Source organism: Nicotiana attenuata, unplaced genomic scaffold (genome assembly GCF_001879085.1).
Source record: "Nicotiana attenuata strain UT unplaced genomic scaffold, NIATTr2, whole genome shotgun sequence".
Classification (NCBI taxonomy): Eukaryota; Viridiplantae; Streptophyta; class Magnoliopsida; order Solanales; family Solanaceae; genus Nicotiana; species Nicotiana attenuata.
This window is the reverse complement of record NW_017672106.1, coordinates 60,710-82,358: the sequence shown is the minus strand read 5'-3', so window position 1 is coordinate 82,358 and position 21,649 is coordinate 60,710. Positions and strand designations below refer to the sequence as shown.

The 21,649-nt window shown below is 40.0% G+C and overlaps 1 protein-coding gene across 2 annotated transcripts; it reads right to left on the bottom strand.

Moving 5' to 3' along the window:
* Positions 1-6,677: 6,677 nt before the first annotated feature.
* Positions 6,678-21,372, bottom strand: LOC109211864 (protein RNA-directed DNA methylation 3). Of its 2 annotated transcripts, none has more exons than XM_019375452.1 (17): positions 21,118-21,372; positions 18,855-19,102; positions 18,569-18,724; positions 18,247-18,405; positions 17,979-18,062; positions 16,704-16,771; positions 16,277-16,624; positions 16,136-16,187; positions 15,906-16,064; positions 15,447-15,590; positions 15,250-15,352; positions 14,981-15,130; positions 14,855-14,909; positions 14,700-14,758; positions 12,490-12,562; positions 8,099-10,806; positions 6,678-6,967 (listed from the first exon to the last, which is right to left on the bottom strand). In XM_019375452.1, the coding sequence occupies exons 1-16, from the start codon at positions 21,338-21,340 to the stop codon at positions 8,121-8,123; spliced, it is 4,767 nt and encodes a 1,588-aa protein (XP_019230997.1). In that variant the 5' UTR covers positions 21,341-21,372; the 3' UTR covers positions 6,678-6,967; positions 8,099-8,120. The 2 variants fall into 2 exon arrangements, with proteins under 2 accessions (XP_019230997.1, XP_019230996.1); XM_019375451.1 differs by having other exon boundaries at positions 8,109-10,806.
* Between the last annotated feature and the right edge of the window lie 277 nt (positions 21,373-21,649).

Genomic DNA, 21,649 nt, shown 5'->3' with positions numbered 1-21,649 from the left:
ATCCCGTCAAGCCTATATCAAGTAATCAAGTTCCCTACTCTATGGGGAATATTCAGCATCCGAGGCGAATAGCGCACTGCTCAAGAATGCTATCGTATCGCCCAAGATTGCACACACACCCAACAACTAAAGGGAACAAACGCGGAGGCATAGCAATTAGCGATGTTGGGAACCAAATCCGACGCATAGACAGACGTTATCAAGGATTCCGACATCGTGAAAGCCACTTAATCGACAATAGAAGATCTCAATCCCGTCCAACTAAACAACAGCGACAGCACAAAAAAGGCTTACATCGGGCACAATCTCTCAGAACCAGGTAAATTTCATAAATTTTTAATTGACAATGCTGATTTGTTTGCCTTCTCCGACTCAGATATGTCGGGCACCCAGAAAGACATCGCTACACACAAGTTGAATGTCGACCCGCTCTATCCGCCAATACGGCAAATAAGAAGGAAATTCAATGCCGCAATCAATGAGGCCGTAAGTGACGAAGTGGATAAGCTCCTCGCCAACGGTTCCATCTGAGAATCAAAATACCCTAATGGGTCGCCAACGTGGTCATGGTAAAAAAGAAAAACGGGAAATGGCGGATGTGCGTAGACTTTACAGACCTAAACAAGGCATGCCCAAAAGACTCCTTTCTATTGCCGCATATCGACCAGCTCATCGACGCAACAGCAGAACACGAGTTTCTAAGCTTCTTGGACGCCTACTCGGGTTACAACCAAATCCTCATGGAGGAGGAGGATCAAGAGAAAACTACTTTCATCACCCATCAGGGAACGTACTACTACAGAGTCATGCCGTTCGGGTTGAAGAATGCGGGGGCAACGGACCAAAGGCTGGTCACCAAGATGTTCATAGATCAACTCGGCAAAACAATGGAAGTTTACATCGATGACATGTTGGTCAAATCAAAAAGGAAAGAAGACCACATCGACCACCTTACAGGGGCCTTCAACATATTAAGACGGTACGGCATGAAACTGAATCCCGAAAAATACGCCTTCGGCGTAACCTCGGGAAAATTTCTCGGTTTCTTGGTATCACAAAGAGGCATCGAAGTCAACCCAGACCAGATCAAGGCCATCGAAGGAATACCTGAAGTGTTAACCAACAAAAAACGGGTGCAAAAGCTGATTGGCCAGATAGCTGCCCTGTCGAGATTCATCTCACGGTCATCCGATAGATGCCACAAGTTTTTCAATGTGCTGAAAAAAGACAACGGGCTCCAGTGGAATTCANTCAACAACATTGTCTCCGCCAGGCGTACCGGGATCATAGCTGCAGGCCTCACGAGCTGCACGTGCTTTAACATGTACACCCTCGAGTTCTGCCTCGGAAACCTTCCCGTTATCTTGCAGGGACTTGTATACATCTAGCTGAGCCCGGCATGGACCCACATCTCATACAACTCCCGTAGCACGAAGGGATTAGCTGAGGTATGAGATGCGGAGGGTTGCGACTGTCGTCGCACTTCCTCTGCCTACAAAGCAACAACCTGATCGTTCAACATGGACAACTACGCCTCCAGATCTTGGATCCGTTTTTCTAATCTTGCCACCTTGAGCGCTAACGTCTCCACCTCATTGTACCGCTCAGACCTACATACACGGAGGGCGTCTTCCAGGGCCGCTATTTCAGATACGGCAGTCACCCTGCCCTTTTCAGCACGAGCCAAGTCATTAGCTTTAACGCTCAATTCACCCCTCAAGTCGCCAGCCTCCGCCTCTCTTCGCCCGAGTTCGGCAGTTAAGGTGGCCACCCGAGCTTGAAGGTCGGCGTTCTCGGCCGTTATCCCCTTGCTCACTTCAAGATCATCATCCTTGGCCTTAAGGGCCGCCTCAAGCTTGCTACATCGACCAATTGCCCTCATCAGCTCGTCGTCCCGCTCTTTCAGCTCCTCGACCTTCTGCGCCAACTCTTCCTCATCGCGAAACAGCTGAAAATTGCTATCTTGAGTGAAGACATCGTCCAATGCACGGTGCTTGGTGCGGTACTCTTTGTACTTAGAGGCCACTTTCCCAAAGACGGTCGTCCTCCATTCATCCCTCCGATCACGCTCAATCTCCATGATGAGAGTCTGATATGCAGAGGAAAGAAAGTCGACTTAAGTAGATTACGCATACAAAACAAATCCAAAAAAGAGGGAGAGTGAAAACACTTACCCGCAAAGCCATGTCGGAAATACTCTGCGATAATTCCGCATCACTCATCGCCTAAAGCGCCGTGTTTTCGGAAGCAGCACACAAAGGGGCAAATGCCGACACTGCCTGTTCGGAGTTCGCCAAAAGATCGTAATAAACAGGAATGATTACGTGTCGGTTAGGACCCTCCGTCCTCACTTCCACGCTGGTATTTCTCTCCAAGAAGGCCCGCACATCTTCAGGATCGATGTCTGAACCTGAACCATCGTCCTCAGCAGGCACCGCTCCACCCCCTCCGGCAGCAGACGACGCGCCACCTTCAGCAGATCGTACAGATCCCCCGCCTTGGCATGTCTCTTCGTCCCTAGGTGACCTACCCGCCAAAATGGCATCCGCCATGAAAACGGCCCCTGTGCCTGACCTGAGCGAAGACGCCACTCCCGAAGCAACGGTTTTCCTCTCTCCAATGCCAGTGGCGACGGCCTTCCCAAGCTCCACCCTCCTCCTCTTTCTTGACGGCGATTCATCTCCGTTGGAAGATTCATCTACGAGGTGGTAGATAGGACGGGAAGAGATCTCGTACCGTGCAACGACATCCCGAGGAGGGTCCTTATTGGCAAAGTCTGAGTATGACCTCTGCGGACGGACTCGGCTATAGTAAATTGCATCCCCGCTCATGCAATGGCTTGGCGAAATGCCGGGACTGGAGCCTTCTTTTTGGAAATCCGTCGGCCTGTCACTACAAAGGGATCGTATCAATAAGCAATAGCAAACAACTGAAGGTCGGAGTAAAGTTAATACTTACCAGACGGAACCTTCGATCCGAAGCGTTTGAAGAAAGCGGCCCAATCTCGAATCCCCACCGTGTAAGGTAGCACGCGAGCTACCCAATCCTCAATGCCGACGACGGGAAAAGGCGCACGCCTCTCAGCTGCACGGAAAAATCACGGATGAATAAAAAATAGAAAGAACGAAAGTAGATAACAAGCTTACGGCAACGACACCTACGGTTATGATTCCACTGCTCAGGAAATCTAGCAGGGTCCGACATAAAGTGCTCCGTTTTGATGAAAAAATACTTGTGCCAAAACTTTCGGCTCGCCCTGTCATCCGTTCCAACCACCAACCCTCTGGTCCCGCGATGCCGCAAATGTATCATGGTACCTCTATGAAAGCTCGGGGAAAATAAATGTAAAAGGTGGCGGATGTCAACCTCACACCCAGCCAACTCTGCATACTTCTTCAGCATCAGATTTTATACAAGTACGGAGATAGCTGTGCCGGACAGACTTCGTAAAACCGACAGATCTCCTCCGCCAGCGGAAGAAGAGGGAGGGTGTGACCAATCATGAAAGGGTACACATAAAAAGCATAATACCCAGGTCTGTAGACCTCTACGATGTCCCCCCCCCCCCCAGCTGGAAGCATCACGACGTGAGGAGGAATGTGGTATGTAGACTGGAGTTCGTCTATCTGAGATGGCCCAGTTTCAGAAATCACCGGAACGGGAGAAGGTGCAGGTTCCTTATGAAAATCTCCCCTGGACGAAGAGTTTCTGGGGAGTATCTCCTCCACGGTAGGGGAACTATCACCCTCCTCGGCCGCGATATCCTCACCGCTGGAAGGAGGGGCCGCTAACAACAGAGTGGCGTCGGAAACTTCATCGTGTGTACGAAAGGTTCGAGACATCTCGATAATAGAGGGTGTGCTAGTAAACCTGAAGGGAGAGACGATGACTAAACAGGAATATGGTAAGCAGAATCACAGAAATGGAGCTAAAAACTGAGGAAGATGATCAGAGGAGAATAATGTACACACAAGGAAGGAGTCAAATTTTTTGAGAAAAAACGAAAACCTCGCCTATTTATAGGGATGGGTGGCGCGAGAATCGAAGCAGAGGACTGTCAATGGCGCTAAAACCAAAGCGACAAGCACACAGACGCTGTCTCGGGAAGATGCATAATGATGACGCGCGTGGTGGTGACATCACATTTTGATAATCACACCAATCAGGGTTCCGCAAGCTGTGTCGTTCTCTCGATCTTAGTCAACCCGGCGTAATCTAATAGTCAAATTCTCCCACAACGGAAACGAATGATGCCCGCTTACCTAGGACGTGCGGGGCTACGACCTCGACAAGCGGAGGGACTAACTGTATAGGTCCAAATTTGATAACCACGATAACGGATAAGCAAAACATAGGACGGGATTGACCATGACACAAAGACTGACGGTCGTCCAAATGAAGGAGGACGACTAGAAGCAAGCAGTTGATATAGGATAGTAACGGTAACTTAAACTCGGAAATAGACAGGAAGAATATTCCTTTGGATATTCTTTATGTTGTACTTTTTAGGATTTTTTTGGGGAATGTCCCTTATAAATAGAAGGAGATGGGGATCGGCCCTTTTTGAGAATTGAGACATATTGTAAAGTTGAGAGAAGAATATACGAAAGGGTTGTCTTATTCTCTTTATTCAAGCACATGTTGATCAATCTTTATCCACAAATCTCAAGATCCCATAACTCAGTTGATTACTTACCTTTCCACGTCGTCAGAGAAAGGAAACACCCAATCACACAATCATTAGGTGACGATTCCTTTACATTATAACCCTTATCATTCTCGCATTTATTGTACATTTCTGATATTAAATGTCTTGCCAATCATAGCACATTAAATTCGCTGTTTTATGTTCCTAACCCCAATTCGTCATACAAGAACTTTGTTTTGTTTGGTCTAGGATTTATTAAGTTCAACTGAGATTCACCCTATTAATTTATTCTTGATTGGTTTAGTAATTATTTGCTAAAACAGTATTAGCAATACCAAGGCTATTAATGCATGCATTAGCATGGTTAAAGATAAAATTATCCTTAAAGTCCCTTAAAGCTAAAGAATATGGTGGGCATTTTTGTAAACAACTAACTTTCTTAAAAATAATGCAATGCATTTTAATTTTTAATACATCACATCAAACAGTGGATAAGAAATAATCTCCGCATAACTAATGCTTGCATTACTAACCCATGCATTACTAATCCATGCATTGCTAATACAGCTTATTCATCACCATTCTTATACACCGTACCAAACGATCCCTTACTCTTTCATGTATTATTTATATTAGACTACGAAGAAATAGATGAATAATACATTATTATACGAATTAGAGATATTACAAACACATGACTAACCTTATTGTTTCTATTTCATAACCTTCCAATTGTTTGACAAACTTATTGTTTTTTTGAAAAACAAATTTGTTTAAGCAATGTGTACATTACAATCACAAGTATATTTCACAAAAACTTATCTCGATTTTAGAATTGTCTCGTTTAATACAGACGATTATATCCATTCTAATGCAATTTTGTGAAATACATCGCGAGTTCGACTTTCATAGAAAGGAAATAAATAGATCTTTACTGTGAACAAATAATCCGGGTAAGCGATTTTGTATATATAATTGGCGGTTTTATATAACATTAGCGATTATATTCACCTCAAAGTTATCTTATTATTTTAATATTTAAAAATGTTTCTCAATTTTAAGATCATCTTTCTTATACTACTATGTATTATATCCATTCTTAAGCGTTTTGTGAAACACAACTTAAACGATGCAACTCTATAGTATGGGAATCAATAGAATTTTGTTGTTTATTTATTTAAGATATATTTAGGAGATTTCAAACATAACTGATAACACTAGCAATGTTAAAATTTAAACTTGGGTTGATCAATGCCCTCGTCAGCTTCGTCCTCAACACTTCAATTTCATCTGTTTACTATTTTTTCTTCTTCAAAGGCCTAAACATCGTGGAAAAAATTAAAATACCTGAAAAAATATAAATCTCCTTAATTAAAAAAAATTAAAAATAGTGCAACAACTGATATTATTGGGGATGGGAAAAAAAAAAGTAAAACTCATTATAAGATATTCACTTACATCAATTTCGTTGTCTTCTTTGTTATTGTTACAAGCGGTGTCACTTCCCTTTGTAACGACTAGCCCACTGCAACACAATCTAAATCCTCCAATTTTGTGATTATGCTACCATCAACTACTCAGTAAATACACTAAGAATATGTGTATAAACATATCAAACCTAAGGCCAAGCCTTGGAACCAAACATGTTCTACTTCCATGTCTTCTCCTCCGTTCAATATTAAGCTATTTATATTGAAATGTATTTCTTCACAAATAGCTTTCTTCGCACAATTAGTTGTACCCTAAAACTTGAGAATACAAGGTCAAGTGTTTTAATTTTGATAGTAGCTGAAAATTGCTTCCTCCAGGTCCACTTCACATCATGTTTTTAGACGCAGTGAACGTGCCCTTTAAGCAATGTAAAAGGGCAATGTAGGCTGAAAGATAATAAATTTAGCTCTCTACAGACTAGGCTCTAAGCATTTATGCACTTACTAAGATCACTTTCCTCTTAGCATTCCCCAAAATAAGTAATCAAACAAAGTAAATAACAACTAGAAGAGACAAGTACTAGACCAAACACCACCTGTTGAAACACCATGCACCAACCCAGGTTATACTTCTTGTTCTTAAATTAATTCACTTTGGCTTACTCCTTGGTTTGCACTAAAGGCAAAATTAAGTTAGAGATTATCAAACATCCAACATTCAGAAGTTGATATTCTGCAATTCAAGTCCAATAGCTTATAATACATCTACTAGCATCTAAAGTCCCATTCATGCTTTCCCCAAAGACAAGTTCATCCTTTGTTCTTTTTACAAGCCAAAAACCAGATCATTTACATGGATAACCCGGTCGACCCTCCATAGCAAAATAACCTGCATAAAGAAAAAACAAAATAAGTAGAATGTACAATAATAAGGTTGATGGAAAAGGGCGCAGCAAACTGGCAATGCAAATGAAAGTTTTTAGAACCACAAGTAGACTAAATATGCTACTTATAATAGAACAGAAAAAGTAAGACAAAACTAGATAAATAAAGGAAAGACAAACAAAAGGCTGCATATAGCCCCTTAAACTTAGTCATTTTTTTCATTTAGACACATAAACTAAGCCCATAACCTACTGAATACTTGAACCATGCTCAAATTATGTCAATTGAACCCTTACAAAACAACCTGACAAAAGACCAAGTGCGTACAGCTCAATCGCTGATGAAGTGGCACTCAACAAACAAATTAAAGACAGGCAAAGCAAAATTCTTCGTTTTCTTCAACAAACCCAGTCTTTCCTCTTTGATGATTTCAACATCCTCTCTTTCCACCATTCAAACCAGACCTGCAGACACAAAGCATTCGTCTTTCGTTTTTTCTACCTTCTTCTTTTGATTTTTATCTTCCTGACCTTCCTTAATCATGGATGCACCATACCTCCCCCTCCCCCAGTAAACCCATATTCATAAATCCATATTCATTGAATACAAAACCTCCACCTTCAGAATCACTCCACTGCACCACTCCTTCAACCCCATCGAAAACTAAAAGGCAAGCAATTCAAAAAATAACTCAAATTGATGCAACCTAGAAGGAGAAAGAATACGAAAAATAAAAATTAAGAAATTATGTATCTTCAGTCTCTCTTAAGTGGCATGGTACATGCAAGTGGCCACACCAGCAACTTGTGTCTAATATACACATTTTCAACTAGCATCGAGTGTTCAATAGGTATAAGCTTTAGTATAGGTGTCTAAGTGAAAGATTCGGACAAAGTTTAAGAGGCCGCGTATGTATTCAGCCGAAACAAAATATATTAACATAATAATATCAACAGGGCATGTATATTAAGCATTGTATAGTGACACATTCTGATGTTTCAAATAGTTTATCTTTAAAGTAAAAAGTTGAGACTATCATCTCAAATATTTGCAAGTAGAATCTGTGCATCATGCAGGACAGTTTTGAGTATAAAGACCTAAATGAGCAGGATATAAAATCAGCAAGTTTAAGTACAAATAGTTACTGTTCAAAGATGTCACCAGCCTCCCTGGCTGCCAGAACTGTTTCCTTTGCCCCAAGAACTGGTTACTTTACCCCACGCATCACTCGGTCCATCACTTGTTTCTTTTGATTTGTTCACATCCTCAGTATTGGATTTGTTTGCAGTCCAAGCTGTGGTCGCATTTCCTGAAGCAGCTCCCTGGTTCCAGCTTGTTCCCATGCCATTCTGATCCTCCTTTCCACTAACAGTTGTCTGCTGACCCCCTCCCTGGCTGCCAGAACTGTTTCCTTTGCCCCAAGAGCTGGTTGCTTTACCCCATGCATCACCCGGTCCATCACTTGTTTCTTTTGATTTGTTTGCAGTCCAAGCTGTGCTGGCATTTCCTGAAGCAGTTCCCTGGTTCCAACTTGTTCCCATGCCATTCTGATCCTCCTTTTCACTAAAAGTTGTCTGCTGACCCCACCCTAAAGATGTACCTCCCGTAGTAGCAGTAGAAGTTTTCCAACTATTTCCTGGAGTATTCCAACTGGTGGCACTAGTACCAGTTCCACTCCCATTCTTTTCGGAGTCGAATCCTTTCTTCCATCCACCATCATTAGCATTACCTCTACTATCAGCATTCTTCCAGCTCCCTCTGTCATTGTTACCTTGACTCCAACTGCCCTTGTTAGACTTCCATCCTTCAGCATCACTGCCTGACTCTTTGCTCCAACCATAGGGTTTATCTTCCTGCGAATCAGTTCTATTCTGCCATTCACCACTTTCATCCCTCCTTCCACGCCCTCTACCACGAAATCCTCCCCCATCCAATCCTCTACCTCTAAAACCTCCCCTGTCCCCTCTACCTCTAAAACCTCCCCTTCCTCCAAAGCCACCGCGATCTGAACCACCCCTACCTCCGTATCCACCTCTATCTGATCCACCACGGCCTCCCCTCCAACTACCACCTCTTCCCCGGTCACCATAAGAATCAGATTGCTGGTCGTTGCCACCAAAACCACTGCCAGAATTCCAGTTACTTTTGCTGCTCCAGGAATCTTGATTTCCAACGGCATCCTCCTTTCCGCCCTTCCACAAATTACTTTGACCCCATCCTGTAGATGAACCTCCATCTGAAGTTCTTTTACCACTCCATTGATTTTTCCCATTGGCATCTTGTTCGACTGCAGATTTGCTATTCCATGCAGAGGAGTTTCCTGCTGAATCTTTCTGAGTGATCTTGTTGTCCCAACCAGCTGACTCCTTGCTCCCAGATTCACCAGATTTTTTGTCCCAATCAGACTGGTTTCTACTAGAACCTCCTACCTCCTTTGAGACTGAATTCTTATTCCAACCAGAAGACCATCCTTCATTTGATGGTTTGGATGCATTCCAACCACCACCACTCTGGAAATCAGATGATTGATTACCAGCAATACTGGTGTCTTCATTATCGACTGCGGCTTTGCTATTCCAGGCAGAGGAGTTTCCTGCTGACTCTTTCTGAGTGATCTTATTGTCCCAACCAGCTGACTGCTTGCTCCCAGATTCACCAGATTTTTTGTCCCAATCAGACTGGTTTCCACTAGAACCTCCTACCTCCTTTGAGGCTGAATTCTTATTCCAACCAGAAGACCATCCTTCATTTGATGGTTTGGAGGCATTCCAACCACCACCACTCTGAAAATCAGATGATTGATTACCAGCAATACTGGTGTCATCGTTAACTTTTCCCCAACCATGTTCCTGCGAACTATTCCAACTAGACCGGTTCCCCTTAAATTCTACATTACTAGAATTATTGTTGCCTTCACCTTCAGTAGTCCAGCTACTAGACTGTCCTTGATTAAAAGATCTTCCTCTACCACTTTGATCTCGACCCCCTCGCCAACCACCTCGTCCTCTCCTGCCACCTGATCCACGACCTCCATCAAATTGTCTTGGCTTTCCCCAGCTCCCTTCTTGGTCTGTACCACCACCCCAGCTACTAGATCCATCATCTTGCTTTTTCCAGTCATTCTCTGCCTTAGCATCAGATTGCTTACTCCAAGATCCACCTTCACCTTCACTCTTCTTCGAAGAAAACCCAGCATCTTGCTGGCTCCACGAAACATTGCTATCTGGCTTTTTCCAGCCAGATCCATCATTTTTCTTTTTCCAGTCAGTCTCCGCAGTGGCATCAGATTGTTTAGTCCAAGAGGATCCACCTTCACCATCACTTTTCTTCCAAGAAGAACCAGCACCCTGCTGGCTCCACAAGGTTTTGCTATCCGTCTTATTTGATACACCATCTTGCTTTTTCCAGCCAGTCTCTGCATTTGCATCAGATTGCTTACCCCAAGAAGATACTCCCACTTGCGCACCCCAAGAGGATCCACCATCAGTTCCAGCATCCTGCTGGCTCCAAGAGGCCTTTCTATCTGTCTTGTTCGCTCCACCATCTTGCTTTTTCCAGTCAGTCTCTGGATTTGCATGCTTACTCCAAGAAGATCCAGCATCCTGCTTGCTCCATGAGGTTTTGCCCGAGTCATCATTTTTCTCTTGTTTTTGCACAGATCCCCAAGGATCATCCATAACCTTCTCGGTGCTCTCTTGATGTGATTCAACCTTTTTGCCCCAGCCGTCAGACACAGCACTAGTAGCGCCAGCAGTAGAAGTACCTTTCGCCCAACCATCAGGTTTTGTCCAGCCATCATCTTGCCCGGAGCCAGCAACAGCAGGAAAAGCAGGCCAAGAACTCCTGCACATAAATTTTACCTATATCAGGTCATATTGAGTACCAACGATTTTCAAAAACAATGGTAGGAAAAAAAACACCCATCTTTTCAGCGTCAAATGAAATCAAAAGAAGTGAAATCTGTAGCTCCTTATAAGCAACAATAAATCACAAAATTCACACCGCGGAAATGTCGAGTGGAAGTCTGAAGAGTAGTTGCATAATATGTAAAACAGCATGAATTAGAGCTTTTCTTAAGAAGCCAAATGGAGATAATGGAGCAGAAGATATAGTCTTAAGCACAAATCTCATACGATGTTGAAGGAGGCAGAATCAAGTTTGATACTAATATTGTGAGTTTGGATATCCAAGTAGTTGTCAGTTTCATCCTTTTGAAATTAGCGCCTTCACTCATGCTAGTGCCTCATATGCCTATTCTTTTTGTTACTCTTCTCTGTCTTCCCCTATTCCTTTTTAACCTCAACACCCCACCCCACCCCACCCCACCCCACCCCACCCCCTCCCAAAAAAAAAGCAAAAAATCCTGCAACCTATCAAGCTTTTCATAACCTGTCCTGTGTATATTTCAAAAGTACGTGAGCTGATAAATATGAGTTTTTAAAACTTTTAAGATGATAGAGAAAATATCATCTCCTTGTTTCATTGATGCTAAGTATGGGCAACATAATCACTGGTGTACAAAGAAAATAAACACTCCTTATGGCGTTGGCCTATGGAAGAATATCAGCAAGCACTGGGATGAGTTCTTTCAAAACATAACCTTTTAGGTTGGGAAAGGAGATCATGTTAAATACTGGAAAGACAAGTGGCATGTACTCCCTCAAGACTATTTCCTTAATTAATCTATTTAGCTGGATTTATCTTTACCCTGTAACTAGTGAAGATCACCTTGTGGATTTCATTAGCTCCCTGTTCTTAGCATAGATTTCTGTACCGGCGCTAGTTATCTACCTTTTGCATCTTCTTGATGCCTATTAATGAATCACCCTTACTTCATCAAAAAAAAAGGGAAATTCATAGGAAAGAACTAGTGAAGATTTGAATTTATTTATTTTTTTGACAAGGATTTACTAGTGAAGATTTGAATTAAAAACTTCATGACAATACTTTTAGCATAACAAGAAAAATAAGCGGCAAATAATCCCTTCAATAACACACATGATTTTAGCTTCTTTCTTTTTACAAGTATGGAACGCAGATGCACACATTTCAATCTTAGAGATGAAATAACAGATGCATGAATCAACATCTAGAGAAGCAAGAAATGGATATACCATTCTACATAGATACTACTTAGAGACGTATGGACAGGAAAACAAAAAGTAAATACTAGTAGCAACTTCGAACCTTCCAGGAAAAGAAAGCAGTAAATATTAGCAACGATTTTAAAGTGTTGAACTAGATCTTTTCTTGATAACTCTTTTACTATACCAAGAAAATAAGTAGACAACTTAACACTTTCTAAAAGATAGGCATTATTTTGGCTCCTTTTTTTTGTTTTAACTTTTTAAGTATGGAAAGCAGATGCAAGCATCCCCATCTTTAGACACTTTGCCATACAGTGATTAACAGGTACATGAATCAACTTTTAAAAAAAGCAAGAAATAGAAATACCTTTCTACATAGATACTATTTCAAGATGTAAGAACAGGAAAACGAACAATAATATTAGCAATGATTTTTAACCTTTCAGCAGAGGATGATGCTCCTGCATTCTCGGCGTTACCCTCAGTTTCTGTGGCCCCCTGAACCATCCAATCTGCCAAAAAGATAAAAGAAGTAGAACGATAAGTCACAACCTTAAACCTTGATAAATTTGTTAGTTAGGCTGAATCTCATCAACTGCACTACTCGACACTAATCAATTAATTGTACTGTGGATAGCAGTGTTTTGTATAGCGAGAGGCGACAAAAAGCGACGAGCGCCCGCTTCAATGAGGCGAGAGGCGAGAAGTGAAGCGCTCGCCTTTTTGAAGTGAATCGCCAATTAATGCAAAAAAAATAAAATATTAAATTTGCATATATAAATAACCAAAAACTCAAATTTGCATATAATTAAATATGCAATTAATTATATACTAAAACTGGAAAAATGCAGGTAAAACAAAAAAAACTGAGCAATAAAAGGTGGAAATCAATTGAGCAAAAAAGTCCAGAAACAACCAAAAATCAGTTGCAAAAAGTCGGAAATCAGCTGCTGCCGGAAAAAGAGAAGAAAGAAAGAAGAAAGAAGAAAGAAGAAAAATAACAAGAAAAAAAAACAGAAGAAAAGAGCAGTTCGCTGCCGGAGATGCTGCCGGAAAATTGAGACAGCCGGAAAAAGAAAAGAAAAGAGAAGAAAGAAGAAGAAAACTGGTCGAAGAAGAGAGGAGGAGAAGGAGAACACTACCTGGTGTTGCTGTGTTTGTGGTGAAGAGGAAACCAAACCCTAACTTGCTTTTGCTGTGCGAATAGAAGAAGAAACTCCGTTTTAAATTTCTTTTTTTTTCAGAAAGCGTCGCAATAGGTTGCCTCTTGCCTCTCAGCGCTTCTCGCCTTTCAGGGAGAAGCGCGCACCTTTTCTAAAACGCAACGCAACAGACAAAAATAGCGACCCAGCCTCGCTTCGCTTCGCCACTCGCTATTAGCGACGTAGCGCTCGCTATTTACAACACTGGTGGATAGTACTGCCTTTTAAAGAAAGAGTAATTCCAACGAAGTGAAGAACGAAAAAGGATAAAAGTACAGACTCTATACTTATGAAAGGAGAAGTATGGATCTACAGAAAATTTGACATTAAATAACAAGAGAGACAACCAATACAAAACGAAAACTAAAACGCAAAAATACATATTAAAAACAACAAAAGAAGGCTCTGCAATCAGATACATCCATGTATAAGGGTAAGTTCCACAGCAGTAAGTAATAAATTTCACATAGGGAAACAGGTTATAATTGACAGACATGCTCACGGAGTGGGCTTGTGGAAGCGCATTTGAAACATCTGAGATGATTATTAAAAACAAACAGACACTTCACAATGGGTAATGGCATGAAGATAAAAATTTGGCAGAAGATATCCCCCAATATAATTTGGCAGTAAATACTAAAGCAACAGCGGCACAACATCACAAGGAGTATGGGAATTATCTTTTAGGAGAAACTGTGAAGATTGGGAATAGGGAAAGTCACCAATCTGCTAGGAAAATAGAAGGGGCCAGAATATGTCTAGAGGAAGAAGATGCAGTGAAATGAGTAATGAGAATATCAAGGATCGAAATACACCGTCAAGTCTGGATATAGAAATTTGTGCAACAGGCAGAATACTGTTATGCAGTGGCCTTGGTAAATAATCTGGAAGAGCAAAGCATCAGTTAAGGTGGGCAATTTTTGTTGGATAACTGCACATGAGCATGTTTGACAAAATCAAAATTACAAAGGACCAGAATGGTGTTGTGCAGCAGAAGCTCCACGTGTGAGAAAATGAGGAAGAAGTGAATCACCTCTTTATACACTGCCATGCGGCCAGAAAGTTGTGGTGCATGTTTCTCAGCTTATACAATCAAAAGAGGGCAATGCCAAAGACAGTCGAGGAACTACTATGTTGCAGAAATGGAAGAAGATTGCACAAGAGAAGTGGAAGACATAAATGACCATCCCTGCATGCATTTTGGACCAGTTGGGTGGAAGGGAAAGATGCTTTGAAGGCTTAGTTAACTGTATACATAAACTTAGAAACTCATGATTATATCTTTTCGCTTTTGGTGAAAGATGGCAGATGTATGATGTCAACTCTTTACTTGAATTCCTCAGTCACTAGAGCTTTTGTTTTGTATGTAGCTGCACCTATTTTGTGTTGTTACTCTGGAATAAAATTACTTTTACTCATCCAAGAGAAGGAGCAAAATACTTCCTACCTTGAGAACCATCCTGTGTTCCAAGCAGGTCAAAAGGTTTTGCAGAATCACCATCGACCCTATTGTTGAAAGTAAAGAGAAAATTAAAAGAAACCAAAGTGAAAAAAAAGTAATTGAACGATTCTCCTTCAATTTTTCAGGTAAAGAAATTGTACCCAAGAGACGTGACAGAACTCTTTCCATGAACTTCCGCCAGGTGTTCAGATTTAACTACAATGACAGATTGTTTAGTGACAATTTCCCATATAGCATTAAAAGACGATGCAAGGATATGTACAAACCTGTAAGAATTTTTTGCCGGGAATCAAGCTTTACTGTAACATCAGAACGTCGAATGGCTACTACACGACAAAGATATCCCTTCAAAGGCCCCACTCGGATTCTTAGAGTCTGACCAACAGTAAATATTCCATCTTTATCATCGCGCTTGACTGTTTGAGGAAAAAGAACCAGAAGCTAAAGGAATAAATATTTGAATCGGGAGCGGTGCCTTGATTCGAGACATCAAATAGAAAGAGGAGAATTAAGAGCAGACTAATAAAAAACATACAGCTGCAGTTATCATCCTTCGCTCTCCAAGATTTCTCAGGCGAAAGAGGGGATTTAGGGGATGATGAGAAATCTGCAAAACCTGAGGGACCAGGCTCACTACCCTGATAAAATAGAATAAGCACAAAAATATTAGCGGAACAACTATGGGTATCATAAGAATACGATTAGTTCTAATATGCCCCAAAATGTACAAACCTTCTCATTTGATACACCATCATTGCCTGTAATTTTTTCACACATCTGACCTTTGACACAGAGATAACCACTATTATCCTGCTCACTTTGGTCATATAGAAAGACGACTCCTTTATAGATCTGCTTAACAATTCCTTGTCTATCCTGCATTTATTAAACCCTACATTACATCATTTCAGAAGACTAATTAACAAATAAAAAGATGTTACTGCTTCCATGAATAACAGTCAAATGTTCCAAGGGGTGACCTAGTGGTCAAACAGCTGGAGTAAAAACCTTGGGAACCAAGGTTTCAAATGCCAGCAGAAGCACTAGTGAATTATTCATATCTACCTAACCTTTGGTGGGCAGTGGAAGGAAATAGCTAGTCATCGGTGGATTAGTCAAGGTATGTACAAGCTGACTCGGATACTATCATGATCAAACAAAGAAAAAATAAAAGATGAATAACGGCCAAACCTTCAAGGGACCATCCAAAACTCTAACCATATCACCAACTGAGATGGTATTGGTTAGCTGATCTTTCACGGTGAATAGCTTCCTATCAAAAGATGCACGCTTCAACTCACGCAGTTGAATGCTCACTACCACAGGTCTCTCTGAACCATCTTTCATGATCTGAAAAATAATCGCTTTAAATAAGACATCATTCACCCAAAGAAAAATAAAGCCAATAGACTTGCATATACCTTAAAGCTATCATCTTTCTCCTTGCCAATAATAATGCCAAAATCATTCCTACTGTAATAGCATAGAAAAATGATCACACAAAAAATGGCAGAATACAGGGTGCAGATTCCACATTGGTAAACAGTAAGAGACAAACCTACCCAAAAAATACAAGATCATCTACTTCAAAATTGTTTTCAATGCTAGAGCTTGAAGAACCCTCTCCTTTCTCACCTCCTTTCTGACCAACCTTGAAATCATTTATGATTCTCTTTTTCTTCCGGTCACCGTATAGCTGGGTAAGCCACTCTACATCCTGGGGTCCATCACTTTTAGAAGGTTCAAACTTCAGGAGTTCAGCTTCAGTAGGCATTACACCCCAATAGCTCAATGAATCAGTGCCCACTTTTTTGTATAAATAACCATCCTTCAGCATCTTTCCGTCTAGAATTTCAAACATTAGGTTTGTATCCCGATCCTTCCGGTATTGTATGAGGGGCCGAAAGTCTCTGCAGTTTAATTAAGGAAAAATTGTCACGTACTTGCAACCTATTATATTAATCGTAACAAATGGAGAATGCATATTACTCAAGCTCTGTAGAGCTAATTAGTCTTGGTGCTGCGATAACTCCCTTCTTTGCAGCAACTCCTCCACCCTATAAAACATTTTAAAAACTCAGCTATCTGAGCAAGTTGAAAGTAAAAAATGACTAGGTATGGAAACATCAACATGCGAATAGTCATGTAATGAATGTACGCATCACTAGAAGTCTATAAATACTTAATTATAGAGTTGTTTTAGGATCAACTTACACCGTGACTAAACATTAGGAATTGGAGCCCCCCCCCCCCTCCAAAAATAGAAAATATAAACCGTGAAGATGGAATTATAACAATTCCCTGAATGATGGTGATACCAACCCTATAATATCCCTGCATTTTCGCATTCACTCGTTAACCATTCTAAGATAAGAGGTTGAACTCTTGCAAAGAGGAAATCTATAGCCTCTGAAAAAATGTATTTTAAGAAGACTAGTCATAATTATAATTGTATTGAGGATGATAAGCAGCAATTTTTTTAATCAGCGAAGATGATAACCGACATTACTGCAGCGGACTGCAGAAGATATATAAGCCTAAATTAAATGAAAATATATTAATGAGATGTTAAACATGGATTGCTAAGTGCATAATTAGCTAAATACTTCAAGTGCTTAGTCAATATCAAGCAGAAGTCCCAATAGAGCATAGGAGCAAACATTCAAAACAAAGAGAAGAGGAAGTACATTGCTTCAGTCTAAGATTGTAATACTATACAAACAACTAAAAGGACCTACGACGTGCAGTGCAGGAAATACTCAAATCACAACCTCCAATAAGTACGAATGCACAGGGCGTTCAGATTGGCTTTTAAGCTGATCAAATCAGCTTTTAAGCTCTTTTTAGCTTTTAATCAAATCAGCAAAGCTATAAAGTGCTTAAAATAAGTTTAAAACTGCTTTAAAATAGCCAAAAGCAATAAGCTGCGCAACCCCAACTTTTTGCTTTTTGGCTTAAAAGCTATTTATGCTGAAAAGCCACTTTTTTTAAGCCAACCCAAACAGGCTCTAACAACTCCAAACAAATGTGCATTACTTTTAAGGAACTTGAGGTTAAAATAACCCAAAGCGCAATTACACAGAAATCATGACCTGCATTGTCCCTCCCTCCCTCCCTAACACAGCTTTTTGTTCTTTCTTTTTTTCATGATGGGGAGGTGAAGAAGCAGGGAGTACGGTGTTATGCTTCATATCTTCATATTTACAGAGTAATTCACATTAACTAAAACATAAAACATTTATGAAATCGGGTATAAATTGTTACAAATTTGTCGGCAATGGCTTGTAAGTCTATTCTTGGAATCAGCTTCACCGTCACTTTCTTCCGTGAATCATTCACTGCCACAACCTACATGACCATAATGAAACAGTTAGCAAGCTCTAAAAAGAAGGTGCTTTGTTATTGTTGTTTAATTTCTCAGACAAATAAAGAGAGGTCAGTAAGCAGCATTAACCAGCAGAAAATTCATATTGCATTTACATGTATGATAAGAGAGATTTAAATAGCAGCTAGCTGATGGAATAAGAAGTACCTGCGCCAGATCGCCCTTGTATATTCCACTTTTGACACGTGCCCACATACCCTCAGAAATCCCAGAAGACTTGCTCCGCACAGCAATCAAATGAGAAACTTCATTCTTTGGAACAGGTGCCACTCTACTTGAATATATACTACAAAGGCCTTTACACGCCTATACCAAGGAGCTCGGCTTAGAGAGTGTAAAATGCCATTAAAGAATGCTTTCATCAAGAAAAGAATGTCACTAACGAATGCTCAGACTTCCACTGAAGCACCAAGGCCAATTCAAGACACAAGAATGTCATGATAAAATAAAATAAAAAAAGTAGTAGTACCTCGTAGACATCAGATTGTTTGTCAGCCTCAATATAAATATATCCCTTTACATGATCAAGTGAAAAAGCGGAAATTATCTGCAGCTTTGTTCCTAGAGCAAGCAAGTCTATGTACTTCTGCATAAGACAGAAGGTTGAGTGCCTTTCTCTTCCAACCTATAGCACAAAGCAAATACAAAAAGAAAACATAAGCCATATAACTAGAAAGACAGTGAAAGAGAATTAAATGACAACAATCTGATATATATGCATCAATGACTTTTCAATTTGCCATCAATTAGAGTACCGTGCATTTAACTTTCCATATAGTTGGATCCTTGAGAGAAGGCACAAGTGTGTCCTGCTCAAATAGTCTCTTCTTCTCATCACTATCATCTGCATAAGTAACAAAGCTAGAACCTGGTCTATAACGCTCCCTTAACATCTTCTCCAGCTCTTCTCCATCCAATTCCTCCTCTTTGATCACTGGGGGTTGGGGTGTTCTCACAGGTTCATTCTTGATTTCAACATTACTTCTAAATTCCTCAAGAAAATCTGTATAGCAGGAGCACAACAATGATTAGATAAACCAAATTCAAAATAACTCTGGCATAGTGTACCTACCAAAAAAATAACCAACACACCTGAGCTAATTTTATTTTCTATTTATAAGGATTAAACTGCTTGTAGTTGGTTTTCTTTTGATAAGATAAACTTCTTGTAGTTTGTTTAAATAGAAGGTTGGCTTATAATTCCTTCTTTTGCAACTTTAGGCAATGCTGTTATTGTGATACCAAAATTCAAGTAAATGTTTCTGCAGGGCAGGTCTAAAGATCAAATTAGCAAGAAGAATGGAATATTTGGACTTTTGTCCTTAGAAAAGTTGTATTCTTCGCTTCAGTTGTTTACCAGTTATGAGGTTCTGCAGCTGAAAGTTGGGACAGTGATCCAACTTCCAGTTTTTCTTTTGACGGTTTTTGTACAAATAGTCACTTGGTACAAAAAGATTCAAGTAAATGTTATTTATTTCTTTTTGATCAAGTAGAGTTGAAGTGGACATGCTTTTGCGGAGCTAATGATAAAAAGTAAAAAGTAGTGGCAGCACAGACCTTTGTACATATCTAAATGGACAATGAGTTTAGAGAGGCGACAAACAACAAGCACGTACACGGAGAAAATTGCAAAAAATAAAGCTAGCAGCAAGCTATTCTCACGAGAAAATGCATTTAAAGAGGTTCAGAATTTCTCTTAGAATGGAAGGGTGAAAACAATATGAACGTAGAAGTATGAAGCTCAAAATAACAAAGAATAATGTATTAATTGTTCTTAGCCTGGAGAATTATGGTACTGAGGAGCTGTTATTTAAAACACAATCCTATTCCCCTACTATACATGTAATATTTACAGAAGAGTTCAATCAAAGGAAATCAGCTAATCCACCATGCCTTAGACCAAGCATTTTGAAGGAATGTAAGAAATATGTAGATTCGTCAAAGCGTAGTTTTACCCGGTATGTCGCATACCATCTATCTACCAGAAACTGAGAAACATAAAATGAATCACAATCAAAAACACAAATTAAAATGGAAAACAAAACCAGAATCAAAGTAGACTATGGTCTTGCCTAACTTCAGTTTTTAAAACCCAAATTTACAATAGACAAGTGAATCCCATCAAAACAAATAACTTCCTAAGTTTGGATAATGAAATCCTACATATGTTTTTTTCTTTCTTTGTTCACTTGCTTCTTCTTCTTCTTCTTCTTCCTCTTTTTTTAATTGGTAAAGGTATTCTATTGAGGTGCAGTAAAGTTTGTTCACTTGCCATTACGTAAACAAAACCAAAAAGTTTTAAACAAAAAAACTCCTACACTAAGCCAATTGGAAAAACCAAAGAAAAATAACCAAGGACTACTACGCCTCAGACCCAAACAAGTTGGAGTCGAATATATGAATTCTCATTATAGCTGTCAGCCTACCAAAACCCTCCTCCTTTATTCCGGGCTCGGGACCGCCAATGCGAGCAAGCTCACACAGGCGGAACAGAAAATATTAACCAACATAGCTGCAATTTCAGAACCATTTTTTAGCTTTGAAAACCTCAGTTCTTTAAAAAAGTTTATATAAACCTCAAACATGCAGAGCAAAGAAATAAAAGAACAAATCTCCAAAAAATGCATACCGGCATAGGCTATACACAAACAAATTGACCAAAAATCCCTAATTCCAACTCATTTTTCTAAACAAAAGGAAAATAAAGTAAATGCTGTATATTTATTAACAAAACTCAAACATGCAAATAAGTAATCATAAATCTATGACAATGCAGGCCAGTATAGCTTATTAAACAAACCGATTTTACCCAAAAAAAATGCCTAATTTCTCAGTCAATTTCCTAAATTTAAAGTTTAAAAACATGCAATTAAGCATTCAAAAAATATACGATAATGCAGTACAGTATAGCTTATTAAGCAACCCGATTATACCAAAAATCCCTAATTTTCTCAGTAGCTTTCAGCTAAAACAAAATAAAAAAGAAATTAAGTCAGTGACAGCTGTAACGCATTATACCTTCGTCGAAGAAATCGGAGTCGTCGCTGAAATCGAAGTCGTCGTCGTCGTCGTCGTCGTCGACCTCGTAAGCAGCGTCGTCAACGAACTGAAGTACACCCTTCCTTTTCCGGTCACCGGTTTTATCCTCATCGTAACCGTCGCGCTTTCTTTTTCCGGCCGACGAGGCTTTGCCGTCGATGACTTTATCTTTACCCTTCGGTAAGGACGATTTTCTACCCATCTCTTTTTGATTCTACAGCAGCAATCAACAGAGTGTGTGAGAAGTGTGAGTGGTGAAATGGCTTTTTATTTTCAGTACTTCCTAGTACGCTATTAGATGTAAGCCACGTGTGTACGATAATAATTGAACGGTGTCGATTCGATTTATTTTAGTATTCATTTAATTGTGTTTTCATTTTTCATTATTTTACACAAAAAATAATACGAAGTTGCAGAATCTTTATTAATTCAAATATGGTTCGTAAACTAACACTCTGTTTGGATTATTGTTATCCATTGTTTTAAATGTATTGTATCATTTTATGAATAC